General features: G+C 44.3%; 1 protein-coding gene and 1 long non-coding RNA gene across 18 annotated transcripts in view; one reads left to right on the top strand and one right to left on the bottom strand.

Annotated features, from left to right (window-relative positions):
* The window catches only part of LOC118380866 (brain-specific angiogenesis inhibitor 1-associated protein 2-like), a 150,445-nt gene extending 134,837 nt beyond the window's left edge, over positions 1 to 15,608 (top strand). For 5 of the 6 annotated variants that reach the window (XM_052477703.1, XM_052477700.1, XM_052477702.1 and 2 more), the window contains one exon: positions 590 to 1,031. In XM_052477703.1, coding sequence (XP_052333663.1) covers positions 590 to 632 — 43 coding nt within the window. In that variant the 3' untranslated portion in view covers positions 633 to 1,031. Of the gene's footprint in view, positions 1 to 589; positions 1,032 to 15,576 lie in introns of those variants that run through there. The other variant, XM_052477701.1, reaches the window with a different exon arrangement.
* A 3,300-nt stretch (positions 15,609 to 18,908) lies between these two features.
* LOC127911370 (uncharacterized) overlaps positions 18,909 to 20,181 on the bottom strand; it is a 2,442-nt gene continuing 1,169 nt past the window's right edge. For 4 of the 12 annotated variants that reach the window (XR_008078090.1, XR_008078092.1, XR_008078094.1 and 1 more), the window contains 4 exons: positions 20,032 to 20,181; positions 19,581 to 19,946; positions 19,351 to 19,407; positions 18,909 to 19,313 (listed from right to left, as the gene is read on the bottom strand). The exon at positions 20,032 to 20,181 is cut by the window's right edge. This is a non-coding gene — a long non-coding RNA (uncharacterized LOC127911370). The other 8 variants (XR_008078089.1, XR_008078093.1, XR_008078095.1 and 5 more) reach the window with 8 other exon arrangements.

Genomic DNA, 20,181 nt, shown 5'->3' with positions numbered 1-20,181 from the left:
AGTACACTAGACCTGGGTCCATGTATTTAGGCTACAGTACACTAGACCTGGGTTCATATAGCAGGTGTTTTCTATGCTATTTGAAGTCTGGTCTGCAGTAAACGTTGAATGTGAAAAGGCTGTCAGTTCATTTGTCGTAGCATATCAGAGAAATGAGATTGAAGACATGAAATTAGCATTTTATGGTATTCTCCTTTTATATATCTGGGGAAAGGGTTATCTTAACTGTATGAAATACTATGATCTTCAAATACTCATCATGAATGGATGAAAGGAATGTTCAGACGGAGCCAGCAACATGGGACCCTGTGCCAAAATTGGCCAAACTAAATGCCTGTTGATTGGCCAAACTAAATGCCTGTTGATTGGCCAAACTAAATGCCTGTTGATTGGCCAAACTAAATGCCTGTTGATTGGCCAAACTAAATGCCTGTTGATTGGCCAAACTAAATGCCTGTTGATTGGCCAAACTAAATGCCTGTTGATTGGCCAAGTGTTTTTGGCTGTGGTTGTGTTGCTCCACTGTTGTTTCTCTGAGTGCCTATATACTGTAGATACCTGGAAGCTTCTCCTTCTCTTTGTTCCACAGTTCCGATGGGGGAACAATTACGAAATTGATTTCTACAGTGTGAGAAGGGACAGACAGACAGACAGACACAGACTCGGCTTGCTGCTGCTGCAATAAGACTTACTGACTGCCAGGCACCTCAGCAATCCCTCATCATCCGCCCTCCTCACCAGTCACTCTAACCCTCACCCCTCCCCTCTATCTAACCCTCACCCTCCTCTCTCTAACCCACCACAACATTCCCCTCTCCTCCGGCGCTTACCAGTCTACCCCCAATTCCACCAAGGGAAAGCCTTGTCTACCCCCAATTCCACCAAGGGAAAGCCTTGTCTACCCCCTTCCCAATTCCACCAAGGGAAGGCCTTGTCTACCCCCTTCCCAATTCCACCAAGGGAAAGCCTTGTCTACCCCCTTCCCAATTCCACCAAGGGAAAGCCTTGTCTACCCCCCACAATTCCACCAAGGGAAAAAGCCTTGTCTACCCCCTTCCCAATTCCACCAAGGGAAAGCCTTGTCTACCCCCCCCCCCATTCCACCAGGGGAAAGCCTTGTCTACCCCCTGCCCAATTCCACCAAGGGAAAGCCTTGTCTATCCTCTATCTTCCGTTCCTTCCTGCCTCTCTCACCTGGTACTTTCACACTACTGGGAAGTTCCCGGGCCAAGCACTGGTGGAACCAGCACTCACCGCTATTGGACCGACACCATCCTGGCACCATCCAAATCATTGGAATGATGGACTGAGGATGAAAAATATTTTGCTTGTCTTTCATGCATGTATATGTCTTTTCTATTCAATGGGGATTTATTCCTCTGTAAACATATATATATATATAATAAAATAGTAAAAATAATTTAAAATAAAAATCTTTAACATTCTACACCAGATTGAAGGTTGAAGTATTTATAATATCATTGTAAATCAAAATGGTAATCCAAAGGGGATTGTTTTAGTCATGTACAGATGATAATGAATTATCAAAACAAATGTCAAGTTAACTATACTGGGTCTTCTTATCCGTAAGAGAATAACTTTACTTTATAGACTGTGAGATTCTTCTGATAACATCTTAACGTTCCTCTTCAAATGAGAGGCGTGTGTGTATCACACGCAGTGAAATAACTTCAATAAATGTAAATGTTTTTTTTTCTTTTCTCATTATTATAACTTATTGGGGGGGGGCATCCACCCAATGAATGGATGACCATGACTGTGTGCTGTACATTAATGTACCATAAAGTAAAATATATGATTTAATATATGATATAGTATATCTCTATTGATTATCAGTTGATCAAAACGCACCTTAAAGACCCAATACTCTGTATGATTTGTGACATTCTCTGTAAACATCTTGCTGTTATTATTAGCCACAAAGTCATGTTTTATGATGTCAGAGGTCACCTGACAGGCTGTGTGAAAGACTTTTACTCTGATAATCAAATGCTTGTGGATTTCTGAATATCTTTTTTTTTGTGTGTGTCTTTTTAATATAAATATACACAAGGCTGAACGGAGAAAACAACCATCCCTGAAAGAAAGAGTTGTGAGGCTCTGAGTAGGATTACTGTTCAGGCATTCATGCATGAAAGAAGAAACGACTGATAGCCTGTGCACCTCGGCCATCCCACAACAAAGGTGCTACATTTCATGGTGTGGAAACCATGTTGCCAAAGCAACAGCCTCTGTTCTCATCCCCTCCAATCAGTGCTGCCTGGATGCCATAATTGTGACTACACCGTGCCTCTCTTGCTGTGCATTCAATAGGAAGATGAGTTGTGACTAACGTCAATAAATGTTTGCTAGCTATAAACCATTCAATCTAACCGTTGCGTAATTACCATATATCACAGAAATAACAGGTCATTCTGATCTGCACACATATACTGTATGTTGGAGTGAATGAATGGATGAGATACCCTTAAAGGAGTCATCAGTCATCCATTTGCCAACAGCACAACTGCAAATTATGGCAATAATTGGATCAATAGCCATTTAGAGCGTTGTAATAAATAGCATTTTGTCACATGTACTGTAACTCTTGCTATTGTGACATATTTGCAGCACATATGAAATGAACAACTGTGCGTCCTCGGAAAAAAAGGACAGGAGTTGATTTGTTATTGTGACTTCATTCAGCCTTCTTGTACTTTTAGTCTTTGTATTAAAATAAAGGAAATGGGGGGAAAAGCATGATAGGTGAGGCAGGATTAAACATGTCTGTTATTTCTATGTGCTGAATAAAGAAAGACGCCAGTCTTGTCTGCTTGTCTGTATGTTCGTCAATAACTAGTCCTGTCTAAATCAGAAATTCTATCTTTGAATCTCCCTTGAAATCCTATTAGATTGAGCCAATTATTACAACTTGCCAAAGAGAAGAGTAAGTGACATTTACAGCCCAAAACTCATTCCCGCCACAAACAAAATGGTGTCTTCTTTGCTGTCTCTTTCCTGCACCGTCTCTCTGTTTGTGTGTGACCAAACTCCTCTCTTCCCCTAGCTTTGCCAACCCCCTTCTCTGTCTGTGTTAAATATAGAGACAAAAGCGCTCCGAGTTACTACGACCAGAAGCTGCCAATGCTTCTTTCTCCTCTTGAAAAAGGCCACGGTTGGAGTATTCAGACTGCCACATCGTCGTTTGATATACATTACCGTTCAAAGGTTTGGGGTCACTTAGAAATGTCCTTATTTTTGAAAGAAAAGCTAAACATTTTTGTCCATTTTAAAATTGTATCTAATTGATCAGAAAAACAGTGTAGAAATTGTTAATGTTGTAAATGAATACTGTAGCTGGAAACGGCTGATATTTTATATAGCTTTTAAAAAAAGGAATATTTACATAGGCGTACAGAGGCCCATTATCAGCAAGCATCACTCCTGAAGCGTTTCAGTAGAAAGTTCTTTGTTTCTGGCCATTTTGAGCCTGTAATCGAACCCACAAATGCTGATGCTCCAGATACTCAACTAGTCTAAATAAGGCCAGTTTTATTGCTTCTTTAATCCGGACAACAGTTTTCAGCTGTGCTAACATAATTGCAAAAGGGTTTTATAATGATCAATTAGCCTTATACAATGATAAACCTGGATTAGCTAACACAGCGTGCCATTGGAATACAGGAGTGTTGGTTGACAATGGGCCTCTGTTCACCTATGTAGATATTCCATTACAAAATCAGCCGTTTCCAGCTACAATAGTCATTTACAACATTAATAATGTCTTCACTGTATTTCTGATCAATTGCTGATATAATTTTAATGGACTAAAAAATAGCTTTTCTTTCAAAAACAGGGACATTTCTAAGTGACCCCAAACTTTTGAAAGGTTGTGTGTGTGTGTATATGTATGTGTGTGTGTATATATATATACACACACACACACACATACATACAGTGGCTTGCTTAAGTATTCACCCCCTTGTTATTTTTCCTATTTTGTTGCCTTACAACATGGGGGGGGGGGGTGTGTATCGTTTGATTTACGACATATGCCTACCACTTTGAAGATGCTAAATATGTTTTATTATGAAACACAAGAAATAAGCCAAAACAAAACTTGAGCGTGCATAACTATTCACCCCCTCAAAGTCAATACTTTCTAGAGCCACCTTTTGCAGCAATTACAGCTGCAAGTTTCTTGGTATGTTTCTATAAGCTTGGCACATCTAGACACTGCTCCTTCAAGGTGGATGGGTTCTGCTGGTGTAAAGCAATATTTAAGTCAGACCAAAAATTCTCAATGGGATTGAAGTCTGGTCTTTGGCCATTCCAAGACATTTAAATGTTTTCCCTTAAACTACTCGAGTGTTGCTTTAGCAGTATGCTTAGGTTCATTGTCCTGCTGGAAGGTGAACCTCCATCCCAGTCTCAAATCTCTGGAAGACTGAAACAGGTTTCCCTCAATAATTTCCCTGTATTTAGCGCCATCCATCATTCCTTCAATTCTAACCAGTTGTCCTTGCCGATGAAAAACATCCAAACAACATGATGTGGGGATGATGTTCTCGGGGTGATGAGAAGTGTTGGGTTTGCGCCAGAAGGCGAAAAAGCTAAATTTTAGTCTCATCTGACCAGAGTACGTTCTTCCATATGTTTGGGGAGTCCCCCACATGCCTTTTGGCGAACACCAAACATGTTTGCTTATTGTTTTCTTTAAGCAATGTTTTTTTTCTCCTGGCCATTCTTCTGTAAAGCCCAGCTGTTTGGAGTGTACGGCTTAAAGAGGTCCTATGGACATATACTCCGATCTCCGCTGTGGAGCTTTGCAGCTCCTTCAGGGTTATCTTTGGTCTCTTTGTTGCCTCTCTGATTAATGCCCTCCTTGCCTGATCTGTGAGTTTTGGTGGGTGGCCCTCTCTTGGCAGGTTTATTGTGATGCCATATTTTTTAAGATTGGATTTAATGATGCCCCTTGATGTTCAAAATGTCTGATATGTTTTTATAACACAACCCTGATCTGTACTTCTCCACAACTTTATCCCTGACCTGTTTGGAGAGCTCCTTGGTCTTCATAGTGCCGCTTGTTTGGTTGTGCCGCTTGCTTAGTGGTGTTGCAGACTCTAGGGCCTTTCAGAACAGGTGTATATATACTGGGATTATGTGACTGATCATGTGACACTTAGATTGCACACAGGTGGACTTTATTTAACTAATTGTGTGACTTCTGAAGGTAATTGGTTGCACCAGATCTTATTTAGGGGCTTCACAGCAAAGGGGTGTTTTACTTTTTAGGATTTTTTTTATTAAAAAAAAGAAATAAATTTAAAAAAGAATTTACTTCACCAATTTGGACTATTTTGTGTTATGTCCATTACATGAAATTCAAATAGAAGTCCATTTAAATGACACATTGTAATGTAACAAAATATGAAAAAAAACAAAGGGGATGAATACTTGTGCAAGGCACCGTACATACATACCTGCATGCATACATACAGTGCCTTCGGAGAGTATTTAGATCCATTGACATTTCCACATTTTGTGACGTTACAAAATCAGGTTTTTATAGTAATAATTCATGTAAAAAATTAATATTACATTTACGTAAGTATCTTGGCCCTTTTACTTTGTTGATGCACCGTTGGCAGTGAGTACAGCATTGAGTCTTCTTGGCTCCACAAGGCACACCTGTATTTGGGGACTTTCTCCTAATCTTCTCTGCAGATCCTCTCAACCTCTGTCAGGTTGAATGGGGAGCGTCGATACACAGCTATTTTCAGGTCTTTCCAAAGATGTCCGATCGGGTTCAAATCCGGGCTCAGGCTGGGTCACTAAAGGACATTTAGAGACATGTCCCGAAGATACTCTTGCATTGTCTTGGTGTGCTTAGGGTCATTGTCCAGTTGGAAGGTGAACCTGACTAGTCTTCCAGTCCCTAAAAACATCCCCACAGTATGTTGCTGCCACCACCATGCTTCACCGTAGGGATGGTGTTAGGTTTCCTCCAGACATGACGCTTGGCATTTAGGCCAAAGAGTTCAATCTTGGTTTCATCAGACCAGAGAATCTTGTTTCTCATAGTCAGTCCTTTAAGTGCCCTTTGGCAAACTCCAAACGGGCTGTCATGCTTTTTACTGAGGTGTGGCTTCTAAAAATCGGGTTTCGCTTTGTCATCATGGAGCATTGTGATGTCATTATGGGGTATTGTGTGTAGATTTTTTAGGAAAAACATTAATTTAATTAATTGTAGAACAAGGCTGTAACGTAACAAAATGTGGAAAAAGTCAATGGGTATGAATACTTTCAGAATGCACTGTATAATCTACATATATACTGTATATGATTGTTCTATTTGTCATTTTGTTTTCGCAACAATGCAAATGTTTTGTTGTAAAGATCAATCTGAGTGATGAACAGAGAATTATTGCTGTGCATGATTTGGCGGGGGGTACCAAAACAGTTGTAATGTTGAAAAATGACCTCAAATGTACGTGGACCTTCTACTATAGAGGAAAAGCGGAATAAATATTTCTTCAGTTCAGAGCTCTGTTGTATTTATGATGATATGTTGTGTGGTCCTCTCACAAATCGGGAAGGCAGTTTATCAGGCTACAGATTAAATAAGCTGTGATTTAATGGGTTGGTGAAAGGGCACGGTGATGAGCTTCATGCTACTTTCCAATAAATAGCGAAGGTCCTATTCTGGTGAAATGATGATTGATGCTTGGCTGCCATTTTGAATAATTAAAATAATCTCTCATCCATAATAATCTCATAATGTAGGCTAGCCAGCACTGTCTCAGTATATCATCACACACAGACTCGTCGGTTTGATAGAAATGCATTGGTGATGGGAAAATGTTCATGTTTTTATGAGGATTTTAAAAATATTCACATGAAAAACTGTCGCCAATTGGATAGAAACCTAGCTATAGGCTCATGAAATTACTCTATTGCAATAAAGTAGTTATAGATACATGGGGATCAACTAATTATAAACGGGTCTAAACCTTCATTTAAATGCTCAAAAAAAATCTTATCTACTATTGTCACGATAAATTACTTTGTGTTCACACTCCCTCCCATCTTTAGTAGAAGTAGTGCCAGTTAAATGTAGTCACCCACCCTAAACCTCCCCTCTTACAAGTAGTCACCCACCCTAAACCTCCCCTCTTACAAGTAGTCACCCACCCTAAACCTCCCATCTTTAGTAGAAGTAGTGACAGTTAAAAGTAGTCACCCACCCTAAACCTCCCATCTTTAGTAGAAGTAGTGCCAGTTAAAAGTAGTCACCCACCCTAAACCTCCCATCTTTAGTAGAAGTAGTGCCAGTTAAAAGTAGTCACCCACCCTAAACCTCCCATCTTTAGTAGAAGTAGTGCCAGTTAAAAGTAGTCACCCACCCTAAACCTCCCATCTTTAGTAGAAGTAGTGCTAGTTAAAAGTAGTCACCCACCCTAAACCTCCCATCTTTAGTAGAAGTAGTGCCAGTTAAAAGTAGTCACCCACCCTAAACCTCCCATCTTTAGTAGAAGTAGTGCCAGTTAAAAGTAGTCACCCACCCTAAACCTCCCATCTTTAGTAGAAGTAGTGCCAGTTAAAAGTAGTCACCCACCCTAAACCTCCCATCTTTAGTAGAAGTAGTGCTAGTTAAAAGTAGTCACCCACCCTAAACCTCCCATCTTTAGTAGAAGTAGTGCCAGTTAAAAGTAGTCACCCACCCTAAACCTCCCATCTTTAGTAGAAGTAGTGCTAGTTAAAAGTAGTCACCCACCCTAAACCTCCCATCTTTAGTAGAAGTAGTGCTAGTTAAAAGTAGTCACCCACCCTAAACCTCCCATCTTTAGTAGAAGTAGTGCCAGTTAAAAGTAGTCACCCACCCTAAACCTCCCATCTTTAGTAGAAGTAGTGCTAGTTAAAAGTAGTCACCCACCCTAAACCTCCCATCTTTAGTAGAAGTAGTGCTAGTTAAAAGTAGTCACCCACCCTAAAACCTCCCATCTTTAGTAGAAGTAGTGCCAGTTAAAAGTAGTCACCCACCCTAAGCCTCCCCTCTTACAAGTAGTCACCCACCCTAAGCCTCCCCTCTTACAAGTAGCCTCCCACCCTAAGCCTCCCCTCTTACAAGTAGCCTCCCACCCTAAGCCTCCCCTCTTACAAGTAGTCACCCACCCTAAGCCTCCCCTCTTACAAGTAGCCTCCCACCCTAAGCCTCCCCTCTTACAAGTAGCCTCCCACCCTAAGCCTCCCATCTTACAAGTAGCCTCCCACCCTATAAGCATCCCACCCTAAGCCTCCCCTCTTACAAGTAGCCTCCCACCCTAAGCCTCCCCTCTTACAAGTAGCCTCCCACCCTAAGCCTCCCACCCTAAGCATCCCATCTTACAAGTAGCCTCCCACCCGTAGCCTCCCACCCTAAGCCTCCCTCTTACAAGTAGCCTCCCACCCTAAGCCTCCCATCTTACAAGTAGCCTCCCTAAGCCTCCCCTCTTACAAGTAGCCTCCCACCCTAAGCCTCCCATCTTACAAGTAGCCTCCCACCCTAAGCCTCCCATCTTACAAGTAGCCTCCCACCCTATAAGCATCCCACCCTAAGCCTCCCCTCTTACAAGTAGCCTCCCACCCTAAGCCTCCCCTCTTACAAGTAGCCTCCCACCCTAAGCCTCCCCTCTTACAAGTAGCCTCCCACCCTAAGCCTCCCACCCTAAGCATCCCATCTTACAAGTAGCCTCCCACCCGTAGCCTCCCACCCTAAGCCTCCCCTCTTACAAGTAGCCTCCCACCCGTAGCCTCCCACCCTAAGCCTCCCCTCTTACAAGTAGCCTCCCACCCGTAGCCTCCCACCCTAAGCCTCCCCTCTTACAAGTAGCCTCCCACCCTAAGCCTCCTCTTACAAGTAGCCTCCCACCCTAAACCTCCCCTCTTACAAGTAGTCACCCACCCTAAACCTCCCATCTTTAGTAGAAGTAGTGCTAGTTAAAAGTAGTCACCCACCCTAAACCTCCCATCTTTAGTAGAAGTAGTGCTAGTTAAAAGTAATCATCCACCCTAAACCTCCCATCTTTAGTAGAAGTAGTCCCTAGTTAAAAGTAGTCATCCACCCTAAACCTCCCATCTTTAGTAGAAGTAGTGCTAGTTACCAAAAGTAGTCACCCACCCTAAACCTCCCATCTTTAGTAGAAGTAGTGCCAGTTAAAAGTAGTCACCCACCCTAAGCCTCCCCTCTTACAAGTAGTCACCCACCCTAAGCCTCCCCTCTTACAAGTAACCACCCACCCTAAGCCTCCCCTCTTACAAGTAGCCTCCCACCCCTAAGCCTCCCTCTTACAGTAGTAGCCTCCCACCCTAAGCCTCCTCTTACAAGTAGCCTCCCACCCTAAGCCTCCCATCTTACAAGTAGCCTCCCACCCTATAAGCATCCCACCCTAAGCCTCCCCTCTTACAAGTAGCCTCCCACCCTAAGCCTCCCCTCTTACAAGTTATACTGCCTCCCACCCTAAGCCTCCCCTCTTACAAGTAGCCTCCCACCCTGATAAGCCTCCCACCCTAAGCATCCCTCTTACAAGTAGCCTCCCACCCGTAGCCTCCCACCCTAAGCCTCCCCTCTTACAAGTAGCCTCCCACCCGTAGCCTCCCACCCTAAGCCTCCTCTTACAAGTAGCCTCCCACCCGTAGCCTCCCACCCTAAGCCTCCTCTTACAAGTAGCCTCCCACCCTAAGCATCCCACCCTAAGCATCTCACCCTAAGCCTCCCCTCTTACAAGTAGCCTCCCACCCTAAGCATCCCACCCTAAGCCTCCCCTCTTACAAGTAGCCTCCCACCAGTAGTTAAGCATCTCACCCCTAAGCCTCCCCTCTACAAGTAGCCTCCCACCCTAAGCATCCCACCCTAAGCCTCCCCTCTTACAAGTAGCCTCCCACCCGTAGCCTCCCACCCTAAGCCTCCCCTCTTACAAGTAGCCTCCCACCCTAAGCATCCCACCCTAAGCCTCCCCTCTTACAAGTAGCCTCCCACCCTAAGCCTCCTCTGTACTACCTATCATGCATACAGTGCCTCCACTTTTCATATTTGGTGTGACTTCCTGGATGGTGGTCTGGACACTGCATGTCTCTATGGAGTCTAATACAGCACAGTAGGTCCCATTTGATTTAAATAGTCTGCTATTCACTGACTGTACAAAATATTAGGAACATGACATAGACTTACCAGATGAATCCAGGTGAAGGCTGTTAAACCCAATTCAATCAGTTTAGATGAAGGGGAGGAGACGGGTTAAAGAAGGATGTTTAAGTCTTGAGACATGGATTGAAGTCTTGAGACATGCTACAGTACAGTAGTTTACTGATCCACCACCATACTGCTGTAGGCTACAATATAATGTTATACGGCTTCTCTCCTGATCCACCACCATACCGCTGTAGGCTACAGTACAGTAGTTATACTGATCCACCACCATACCGCTGTAGGCTACAGTACAGTAGTTATACTGATCCACCACCATACCGCTGTAGGCTACAGTACAGTAGTTATACTGATCCACCACCATACCGCTGTAGGCTACAGTACAGTAGTTATACTGATCCACCACCGTACCGCTGTAGGCTACAGTACAGTAGTTATACTGATCCACCACCGTACCGCTGTAGGCTACAGTACAGTAGTTATACTGATCCACCACCATACCGCTGTAGGCTACAGTACAGTAGTTATACTGATCCACCACCGTACCGCTGTAGGCTACAGTACAGTAGTTATACTGATACACCACCATACCGCTGTAGGCTACAGTACAGTAGTTATACTGATCCACCACCATACCGCTGTAGGCTACAGTACAGTAGTTATACTGATCCACCACCATACCGCTGTAGGCTACAGTACAGTAGTTATACTGATCCACCACCATACCGCTGTAGGCTACAGTACAGTAGTTATACTGATCCACCACCATACCGCTGTAGGCTACAGTACAGTAGTTATACTGATCCACCACCATACCGCTGTAGGCTACAGTACAGTAGTTATACTGATCCACCACCATACCGCTGTAGGCTACAGTACAGTAGATATACTGATCCACCACCATACCGCTGTAGGCTACAGTACATTCCAGTTTACATTTGATCCACCACCATACCGCTGTAGGCTACAGTACAGTAGTTATACTGATCCACCACCATACCGCTGTAGGCTACAGTACAGTAGTTATACTGATCCACCACCATACCGCTGTAGGCTACAGTACAGTAGTTATACTGATCCACCACCATACCGCTGTAGGCTACAGTACAGTAGTTATACTGATCCACCACCATACCGCTGTAGGCTACAGTACAGTAGTTATACTGATCCACCACCATACCGCTGTAGGCTACAGCCTGACAGTAGTTACAGTACTGATGCCACCACCATACAGCTGTAGGCTACAGTACAGTAGTTATACTGATCCACCACCATACCGCTGGTAGGCTACAGTACAGTAGTTATACTGATCCACCACCATACCGCTGTAGGCTACAGTACAGTAGTTATACTGATCCACCACCATACCGCTGTAGGCTACAGTACAGATGACAAGTGCCTATACTGATCCACCACCATACCGCTGTAGGCTACAGTACAGTAGTTTATAGCTGATCCACCACCATACCGCTGAATGTTAGGCTACAGTACAGTAGTTATACAGGATCCACCAAGGTTCCGCTGTAGGCTACAGGGGTGATTGTACAGTAGTTATACTGATCCACCACCGGGAGGAATACCGCTGTAGGCTTCAGTTGAGGTGGTGAGTTATACTGATGCCAGACCACCATACCGCTGTAGTCTCAAACAGTACAAGTAGTTATACTGATCCACCACCATCAGCTGTAGGCTACAGTACAGTAGCTATACTGATCCACCACCAAACAGCAAACAATGTAGGCTAACAGTACGGTAGTTATAAAAACTCCACCACCATACCGCTAGGAAGGCTACAGTAGGAACCAGTCCTGTTATACTGATCCACCACTGGCATACCGCTGTAGGATTATAACAGAACAGTAGTTATACTGATCCACCACTTACATCAGTAGATGTTCACAATATACGATCCACCAGCATACCGCTGTAGGCTACAGTACAGTAGATATACTGATCCACCACCATACCGCTGTAGGCTACAGTACAGTAGTTATACTGATCCACCACCAGGTACCGCTGTAGGCTACAGTACAGTAGTTGGGACTGATCCACCACCATACCGCTGTAGGCTACAGTACAGTAGTTATACTGATCCACCACCATACCGCTGTAGGCTACAGTACAGTAGTTATACTGATCCACCACCATAAACTACGCTGTAGGCTACAGTACAGTAGTTATACTGATCCACCACCATACCGCTGTAGGCCAGAACAGGGGTACAGTAGTTATACTGATCCACCACCATACCGCTGTAGGCTACAGTACAGTAGTTATACTGATCCACCACCATACCGCTGTAGGACACAGTACAGTAGTTATACTGATCCACCACCATACCGCTGTAGGACCTACAGTACAGTAGTTATACTGATCCACCACCATACCGCTGTAGGCTACAGTACAGTAGTTATACTGATCCACCACCTGTAGGCTACAGTACAGTAGTTATACTGATCCACCACCTGATACCGCTGTAGGCTACAGTACAGTAGTTATACTGATCCACCACCATACCGCTGTAGGCTACAGTACAGTAGTTATACTGATCCACCACCATACCGCTGTAGGCTACAGTACAGTAGTTATACTGATCCACCACCATACCGCTGTAGGCTCGGACAGTACAGTAGTTATACTGATCCACCACCATACCGCTGTAGGCTACAGTACAGTAGTTATACTGATCCACCACCATACCGCTGTAGGCTACAGTACAGTAGTTATACTGATCCACCACCATACCGCTGTAGGCTACAGTACAGTAGTTATACTGATCCACCACCATACCGCTGTAGGCTACAGTACAGTAGTTATACTGATCCACCACCATACCGCTGTAGGCTACAGTACAGTAGTTATACTGATCCACCACCATACCGCTGTAGGCTACAGTACAGTAGTTATACTGATCCACCACCATACCGCTGTAGGCTACAGTACAGTAGTTATACTGATCCACCACCATACCGCCACCATACCGCTGCTAGCTACAGTACAGTAGGCTACAGTACAGTAGTTATACTGATCCACCACCATACCGCTGTAGGCTACAGTACAGTAGTTATACTGATCCACCACCATACCGCTGTAGGCTACAGTACAGTAGTTATACTGATCCACCACCATACCGCTGTAGGCTACAGTACAGTAGTTATACTGATCCACCACCATACCGCTGTAGGCTACAGTACAGTAGTTATACTGATCCACCACCACACCGCTAGCTACAGTACAGTAGTTATACTGATCCACCACCATACCGCTGTAGGCTACAGTACAGTAGTTATACTGATCCACCACCATACCGCTGTAGGCTACAGTACAGTAGTTATACTGATCCACCACCATACCGCTGTAGGCTACAGTACAGTAGTTATACTGATCCACCACCATACCGCTGTAGGCTACAGTACAGTAGTTATACTGATCCACCACCATACCGCTGTAGGCTACAGTACAGTAGTTATACTGATCCACCACCATACCGCTGTAGGCTACAGTACAGTAGTTATACTGATCCACCACCATACCGCTGTAGGCTACAGTACAGTAGTTATACTGATCCACCACTGTACCGCTGTAGGCTACAGTACAGTAGTTATACTGATCCACCACCATACCGCTGTAGGCTACAGTACAGTAGTTATACTGATCCACCACCATACCGCTGTAGGCTACAGTACAGTAGTTATACTGATCCACCACCATACCGCTGTAGGCTACAGTACAGTAGTTATACTGATCCACCACCATACCGCTGTAGGCTACAGTACAGTAGTTATACTGATCCACCACCATACCGCTGTAGGCTACAGTACAGTAGTTATACTGATCCACCACCATACCGCTGTAGGCTACAGTACAGTAGTTATACTGATCCACCACCATACCGCTGTAGGCTACAGTACAGTAGTTATACTGATCCACCACCATACCGCTGTAGGCTACAGTACAGTAGTTATACTGATCCACCACCATACCGCTGTAGGCTACAGTACAGTAGTTATACTGATCCACCACCATACCGCTGTAGGCTACAGTACAGTAGTTATACTGATCCACCACCATACCGCTGTAGGCTACAGTACAGTAGTTATACTGATCCACCACCATACCGCTGTAGGCTACAGTACAGTAGTTATACTGATCCACCACCATACCGCTGTAGGCTACAGTACAGTAGTTATACTGATCCACCACTGTAGGCTACAGTACAGTAGTTATACTGATCCACCGCTGTAGGCTACAGTACAGTAGTTATACTGATCCACCACCGTACCGCTGTAGGCTACAGTACAGTAGTTATACTGATCCACCACCATACCGCTGTAGGCTACAGTACAGTAGTTATACTGATCCACCACCATACCCCAGCCAGCCAGCTAGTTATTCTTACTGCTCACAAACAGGTACTTCTCCCAACTGCATGTAAACCTGACCTGTGAGCCCTGCCCTGCAATGGGTGTTGTTGTGCCATTTAACTGGTGTCTGTCTGTACAGTAATCTGTGTGTTGTTGTGATTTGTGTAATGTTTGTTTGAATGTGTCATATGCCTGTGTGTGTGATTGTGTAATGTTTGTTTGAATGTGTCATATGCCTGTGTGTGTGATTGTGTAATGTTTGTTTCAATGTGTCATATGCCTGTGTGTGTAATGTTTGTTTGAATGTGTCATATGCCTGTGTGTGTGATTGTGTAATGTTTGTTTGAATGTGTCATATGTCTGTTTGTGTAATGTTTGTTTGAATGTGTCATATGCCTGTTTGTGTAATGTTTGTGTAATGTGTCATATGTCTGTTTGTGTAATGTTTGTTTGAATGTGTCATATGCCTGTGTGTGTAATGTTTGTCATATGCCTGTTTGTGTAATGTTTGTCATATGCCTGTTTGTGTGATGTTTGTTTGAATGTGTCATATGCCTGTTTGTGTGATTGTGTAATGTTTGTCATATGCCTGTTTGTGTGCCTTGCATTACTTGCCTCTATTTGTTTTGTTTTTGCGTGTGACTTTTTTTATGTTGGTTCTTTTGTTTTGTTGTACTGAACAAATTGCATTCTGGGGAGTAACAGAGAATGACATAATGACCTAAGATTAACTCTAGTATTACTAACATTGGTTGGAGTTTTTTTTTTGAAAAATACTTAAAACTAACCATATATGGGACAATATTGTTTTGAATATTTACTGTCTATAGCAGATACATTGGTTATATGTAAAGAATGTGTTATATCAAATGTAAATGTGTAATGTGATAAATATTTCTGTTTGAGTACTGTGGCGATGGTTAGTTTACTAAGAAGTGACACATTACAATAAGTAAGTGACATTATTTATCTATTCTTTGAGATGGATGTGAATGTTCACGCCATAGGACTCTGTTTACCTTTCAGTGGGATGCTTTTGAGATGACAGGACCCCCCCCGTAAGTGACAAGATGAGGCATCTGTTGCCATTCAGCCAACCCTATCACGCATTCATTCACTGGCTTTCTCTCAAGTCAACTCTGTCTTTCTTACTTTCACATCAACTGTCATTGGCTAGTCTGGTTTCACGAGGGTCCATAACCTGGGTCTGAAATGGTACCCTGTAAATACCTGTATGAATGTTCTGAACAGATGAACCAAATCTTCATGCTCTGTCGATTTTATGTTGTAGCACGACTGCTTGCCTTGTTCACACATCAGTCTCATTTCACTCTTAACCCATCTTCAATCAGAGGCATCTCCAAACTTACTCTCTTGCTGCAGTAAAAGGGATGATTCTCTACTCTGTAATCCTGGGTGTTAATAACTGTTGTTCCTCACTTCCTGTCTTTCATGTCTCCTGTCCCTACAGTGTCCCTCCCGCCAGCCCAGTCCACTGAGGACCAACCCAGGCCTCTCATCTCTGACCATGACCAATCTCCTCCTCCAATCCCCTATTAGCTCCATGCTCTACTTCCTGTTATCCTTGGTTCTGATTGGTTGCTGTGAGGCACGGATATATTTAGCCAGCAAAATTGGAAGAGAAGAACCCTGATTCTGCTGTAAAAATCCAAGCACACACAGCATTGATCTTAAGTACTGTAGACGATGTATTGCCTTTGACATTTAGTTTTAGCAGGACCTATGATTACTGAACATACCTGTCATACCTGTCGAACTGAACTATCCATAGCATTCAAGCCCAACTCGCCTTGGACTGTATCTTCAATACAATTAAAGCATTTGAAAACTGTTATATACTGTATGCACGAAATTGTAGCTTAATCTGTTATTTGTTACGAATAATGATTTATGCATACATTAAGTTTAAGAAGATGTCGTTGTTTGATCTATATTAATTTGGGGGTCTAGTTCTGTGATCTGGTCATACAGTATGTTACTTTTTGCCATTTGGGATTTGTAAGATTTGTTGGGAATATCTTTAGTTTGTCTGAGTAATACATTTGTCACAAAGTAAAGTCATTTCTACATTTCAAAGGGCCTATATTACGGAGAATAAACAGAACACTGGACAGGCTGGCTGTGTGTAAAAACATTCTACTGGAGTCTGGGCTCTACTGGAGTCTGGGCTCTACTGGAGTCTGGGCTCTACTGGAGTCTGGGCTCTACTGGAGTCTGGGCTCTACTGGAGTCTGGGCTCTACTGGTGTCTGGGCTCTACTGGAGTCTGGGCTCTACTGGAGTCTGGGCTCTACTGGAGTCTGGGCTCTACTGGTGTCTGGGCTCTACTGGAGTCTGGGCTCTACTGGGACTCCAACCTTCTACTGGAGTCCTGGCTCTACTGGAGTCCTGGCTCTACTGGAGTCCTGGCTCTACTGGAGTCTGGGCTCTACTGGAGTCTGGGCTCTACTGGAGTCTCCTGGCTCCAACCTTCTACTGGAGTCCTGGCTCTACTGGAGTCCTGGCTCTACTGGAATCCTGGCTCTACTGGAGTCTGGGCTCTACTGGAGTCTGGGCTCTACTGGAGTCTGGGCTCTACTGGAGTCTGGGCTCTACGGGTACTCCAACCTTCTACTGGAGTCTGGGCTCTACTGGAGTCTGGGCTCTACTGGAGTCTGGACTCTACTGGAGTGCTGGCTCTACTGGAGTGCTGGCTCTACTGGAGTCCTGGCTCTACTGGAGTCTGGGCTCTACTGGTGTCTGGGCTCTACTGGAGTCTGGGCTCTACTGGGACTCCAACCTTCTACTGGAGTCTGGGCTCTACTGGAGTCCTGGCTCTACTGGAGTCCTGGCTCTACTGGAGTCCGGGCTCTACTGGAGTCTGGGCTCTACTGGAGTCTGGGCTCTACGGGTACTCCAACCTTCTACTGGAGTCTGGGCTCTACTGGAGTCCTGGCTCTACTGGAATCCTGGCTCTACTGGAGTCTGGGCTCTACTGGAGTCTGGGCTCTACGGGTACTCCAACCTTCTACTGGAGTCTGGGCTCTACTGGAGTCCTGGCTCTACTGGAATCCGGGCTCTACTGGAGTCCTGGCTCTACTGGAGTCTGGGCTCTACTGGAGTCTGGGCTCTACTGGAGTCTGGGCTCTACTGGAGTCTGGGCTCTACTGGAGTCTGCGCTCTACTGGAGTCTGGGCTCTACTGAAGTCTGGGCTCTACGGGTACTCCAACCTTCTACTGGAGTCTGGGCTCTACTGGAGTGCTGGCTCTACTGGAGTGCTGGCTCTACTGGAGTCCTGGCTCTACTGGAGTCCTGGCTCTACTGGAGTCTGGGCTCTACTGGAGTCTTGGCTCTACTGGAGTCTTGGCTCTACTGGGACTCCAACCTTCTACTGGAGTCTGGGCTCTACTGGAGTCCTGGCTCTACTGGAATCCTGGCTCTACTGGAATCCTGGCTCTACTGGAGTCTGGGCTCTACTGGGACTCCAACCTTCTACTGGAGTCTGAGCTCTACTGGAGTCTGAGCTCTACTGGAGTCTGAGCTCTACTGGAGTCTGGGCTCTACTGGTCTGGGCTCTACTGGAGTCCTGGCTCTACTGGGATTCCAACCTTCTACTGGGGTCTGGGCTCTACTGGAGTCTGGGCTCTACTGGAGTCTGGGCTCTACTGGAGTCCTGGCTCTACTGGGACTCCAACCTTCTACTGGGGTCTGGGCTCTACTGAAGTCTGGGCTCTACTGGAGTCTGGGTTCTACTGGGACTCCAATCTTCTACTGGAGTCTGGGCTCTACTGGAGTCTAGGTTCTACTGGGACTCCAATCTTCTACTGGAGTCTGGGTTCTACTGGAGTCTGGGTTCTACTGGAATCTGGGTTCTACTGGAATCTGGGTCCTACTGGAATCTGGGTTCTACTGGAGTCTGGGTTTTAGAACAGAGAGCATTCTATATAGATTATTTTCTGTGTTATTTTCATATAGTAAATGACAGAACTATAGGATTAAGAATTCATTCATACAAACAAAATACTAACAGTTAATTAACATTAATCCTATGGTTCTTCTGTCATGCCATTACTACATGAAACAAAGGATTTGTACCTTTTAAAATAGATATTCCTGTTTTTGTACCTGTTTCTATATGTATGTAGTTCTCATCCAGTTTCATTTTGTCTGTAAATCAATCTACAATGGATAGAAAGACGCACTGAATTTACTGTATGAAATACAGGGAAGATAACACATTGCAGAGTGTATTCCGTATAATACCAGTGTGTTGATACTGTGCAAGAAGAAATCATAATAATCTCATTCCTTTTGGTGCGTTTGTGTGTTCATGCACCAAGAAATACTTGAGACACACATTGATGTGTAGAACACTTTATTTATATGTCATAACGTACAGAAAGTAGAGTGGGGCGGGGCACCTCTTACTGACAGCATCCCTAAACTAGTCCTGTTTGTTTAAATCATGACCAGGGCACCTCTTACTGACAGCATCCCTAAACTAGTCCTGTTTGTTTAAATCATGACCAGGGCACATCTTACTGACAGCATCCCTAAACTAGTCCTGTTTGTTTAAATCACGACCAGGGCACATCTTACTGACAGCATCCCTAAACTAGTCCTGTTTGTTTAAATCACGACCAGGGCACATCTTACTGACAGCATCCCTAAACTAGTCCTGTTTGTTTAAATCACGACCAGGGCACATCTTACTGACAGCATCCCTAAACTAGTCCTGTTTGTTTAAATCATGACCAGGGCACCTCTTACTGACAGCATCCCTAAACTAGACCAGGGCACCTCTTACTGACAGCATCCCTAAACTAGTCCTGTTTGTTTAAATCATGACCAGGGCACCTCTTACTGACAGCATCCCTAAACATCTTAAACTGACAGCATCATCCTAAACTAGTCCTGTTTGTTTAAATCACCAGGCACATCAGACAGCACATCTTACTGACAGCATCCCTAAACTATCCCGACCAGGGCAATCTTAGTCCCCTAGTTTGTTTAAATCACGACCAGGGCACATCTTACTGACAGCATCCCTAAACTAGTCCTGTTTGTTTAAATCACGACCAGGGCACATCTTACTGACAGCATCCCTAAACTAGTCCTGTTTGTTTAAATCACGACCAGGACACATCTTACTGACAGCATCCCTAAACTAGTCCTGTTTGTTTAAATCACGACCAGGGCACATCTTACTGACAGCATCCCTAAACTAGTCCTGTTTGTTTAAATCATGACCAGGGCACATCTTACTGACAGCATCCCTAAACTAGTCCTGTTTGTTTAAATCACGACCAGGACACATCTTACTGACAGCATCCCTAAACTAGTCCTGTTTGTTTAAATCACGACCAGGGCACATCTTACTGACAGCATCCCTAAAACTAAAGTCCGACCAGGCACATCTTACTGACAGCATCCCTAAACTAGTCCTGTTTGTTTAAATCACGACCAGGACAGCATCTAAACTAGTCCTGTTTGTTTAAATCACGACCAGGACGCATCTTACTGACAGCATCCCTAAACTAGTCCTGTTTGTTTAAATCACGACCAGGACGCATCTTACTGACAGCATCCCTACACTAGTCCTGCTTGTTTAAATCACGACCAGGACGCATC

Source organism: Oncorhynchus keta, chromosome 24 (genome assembly GCF_023373465.1).
Source record: "Oncorhynchus keta strain PuntledgeMale-10-30-2019 chromosome 24, Oket_V2, whole genome shotgun sequence".
Classification (NCBI taxonomy): domain Eukaryota; kingdom Metazoa; phylum Chordata; class Actinopteri; order Salmoniformes; family Salmonidae; genus Oncorhynchus; species Oncorhynchus keta.
This window is presented reverse-complemented; position numbering and strand designations above follow the sequence as displayed.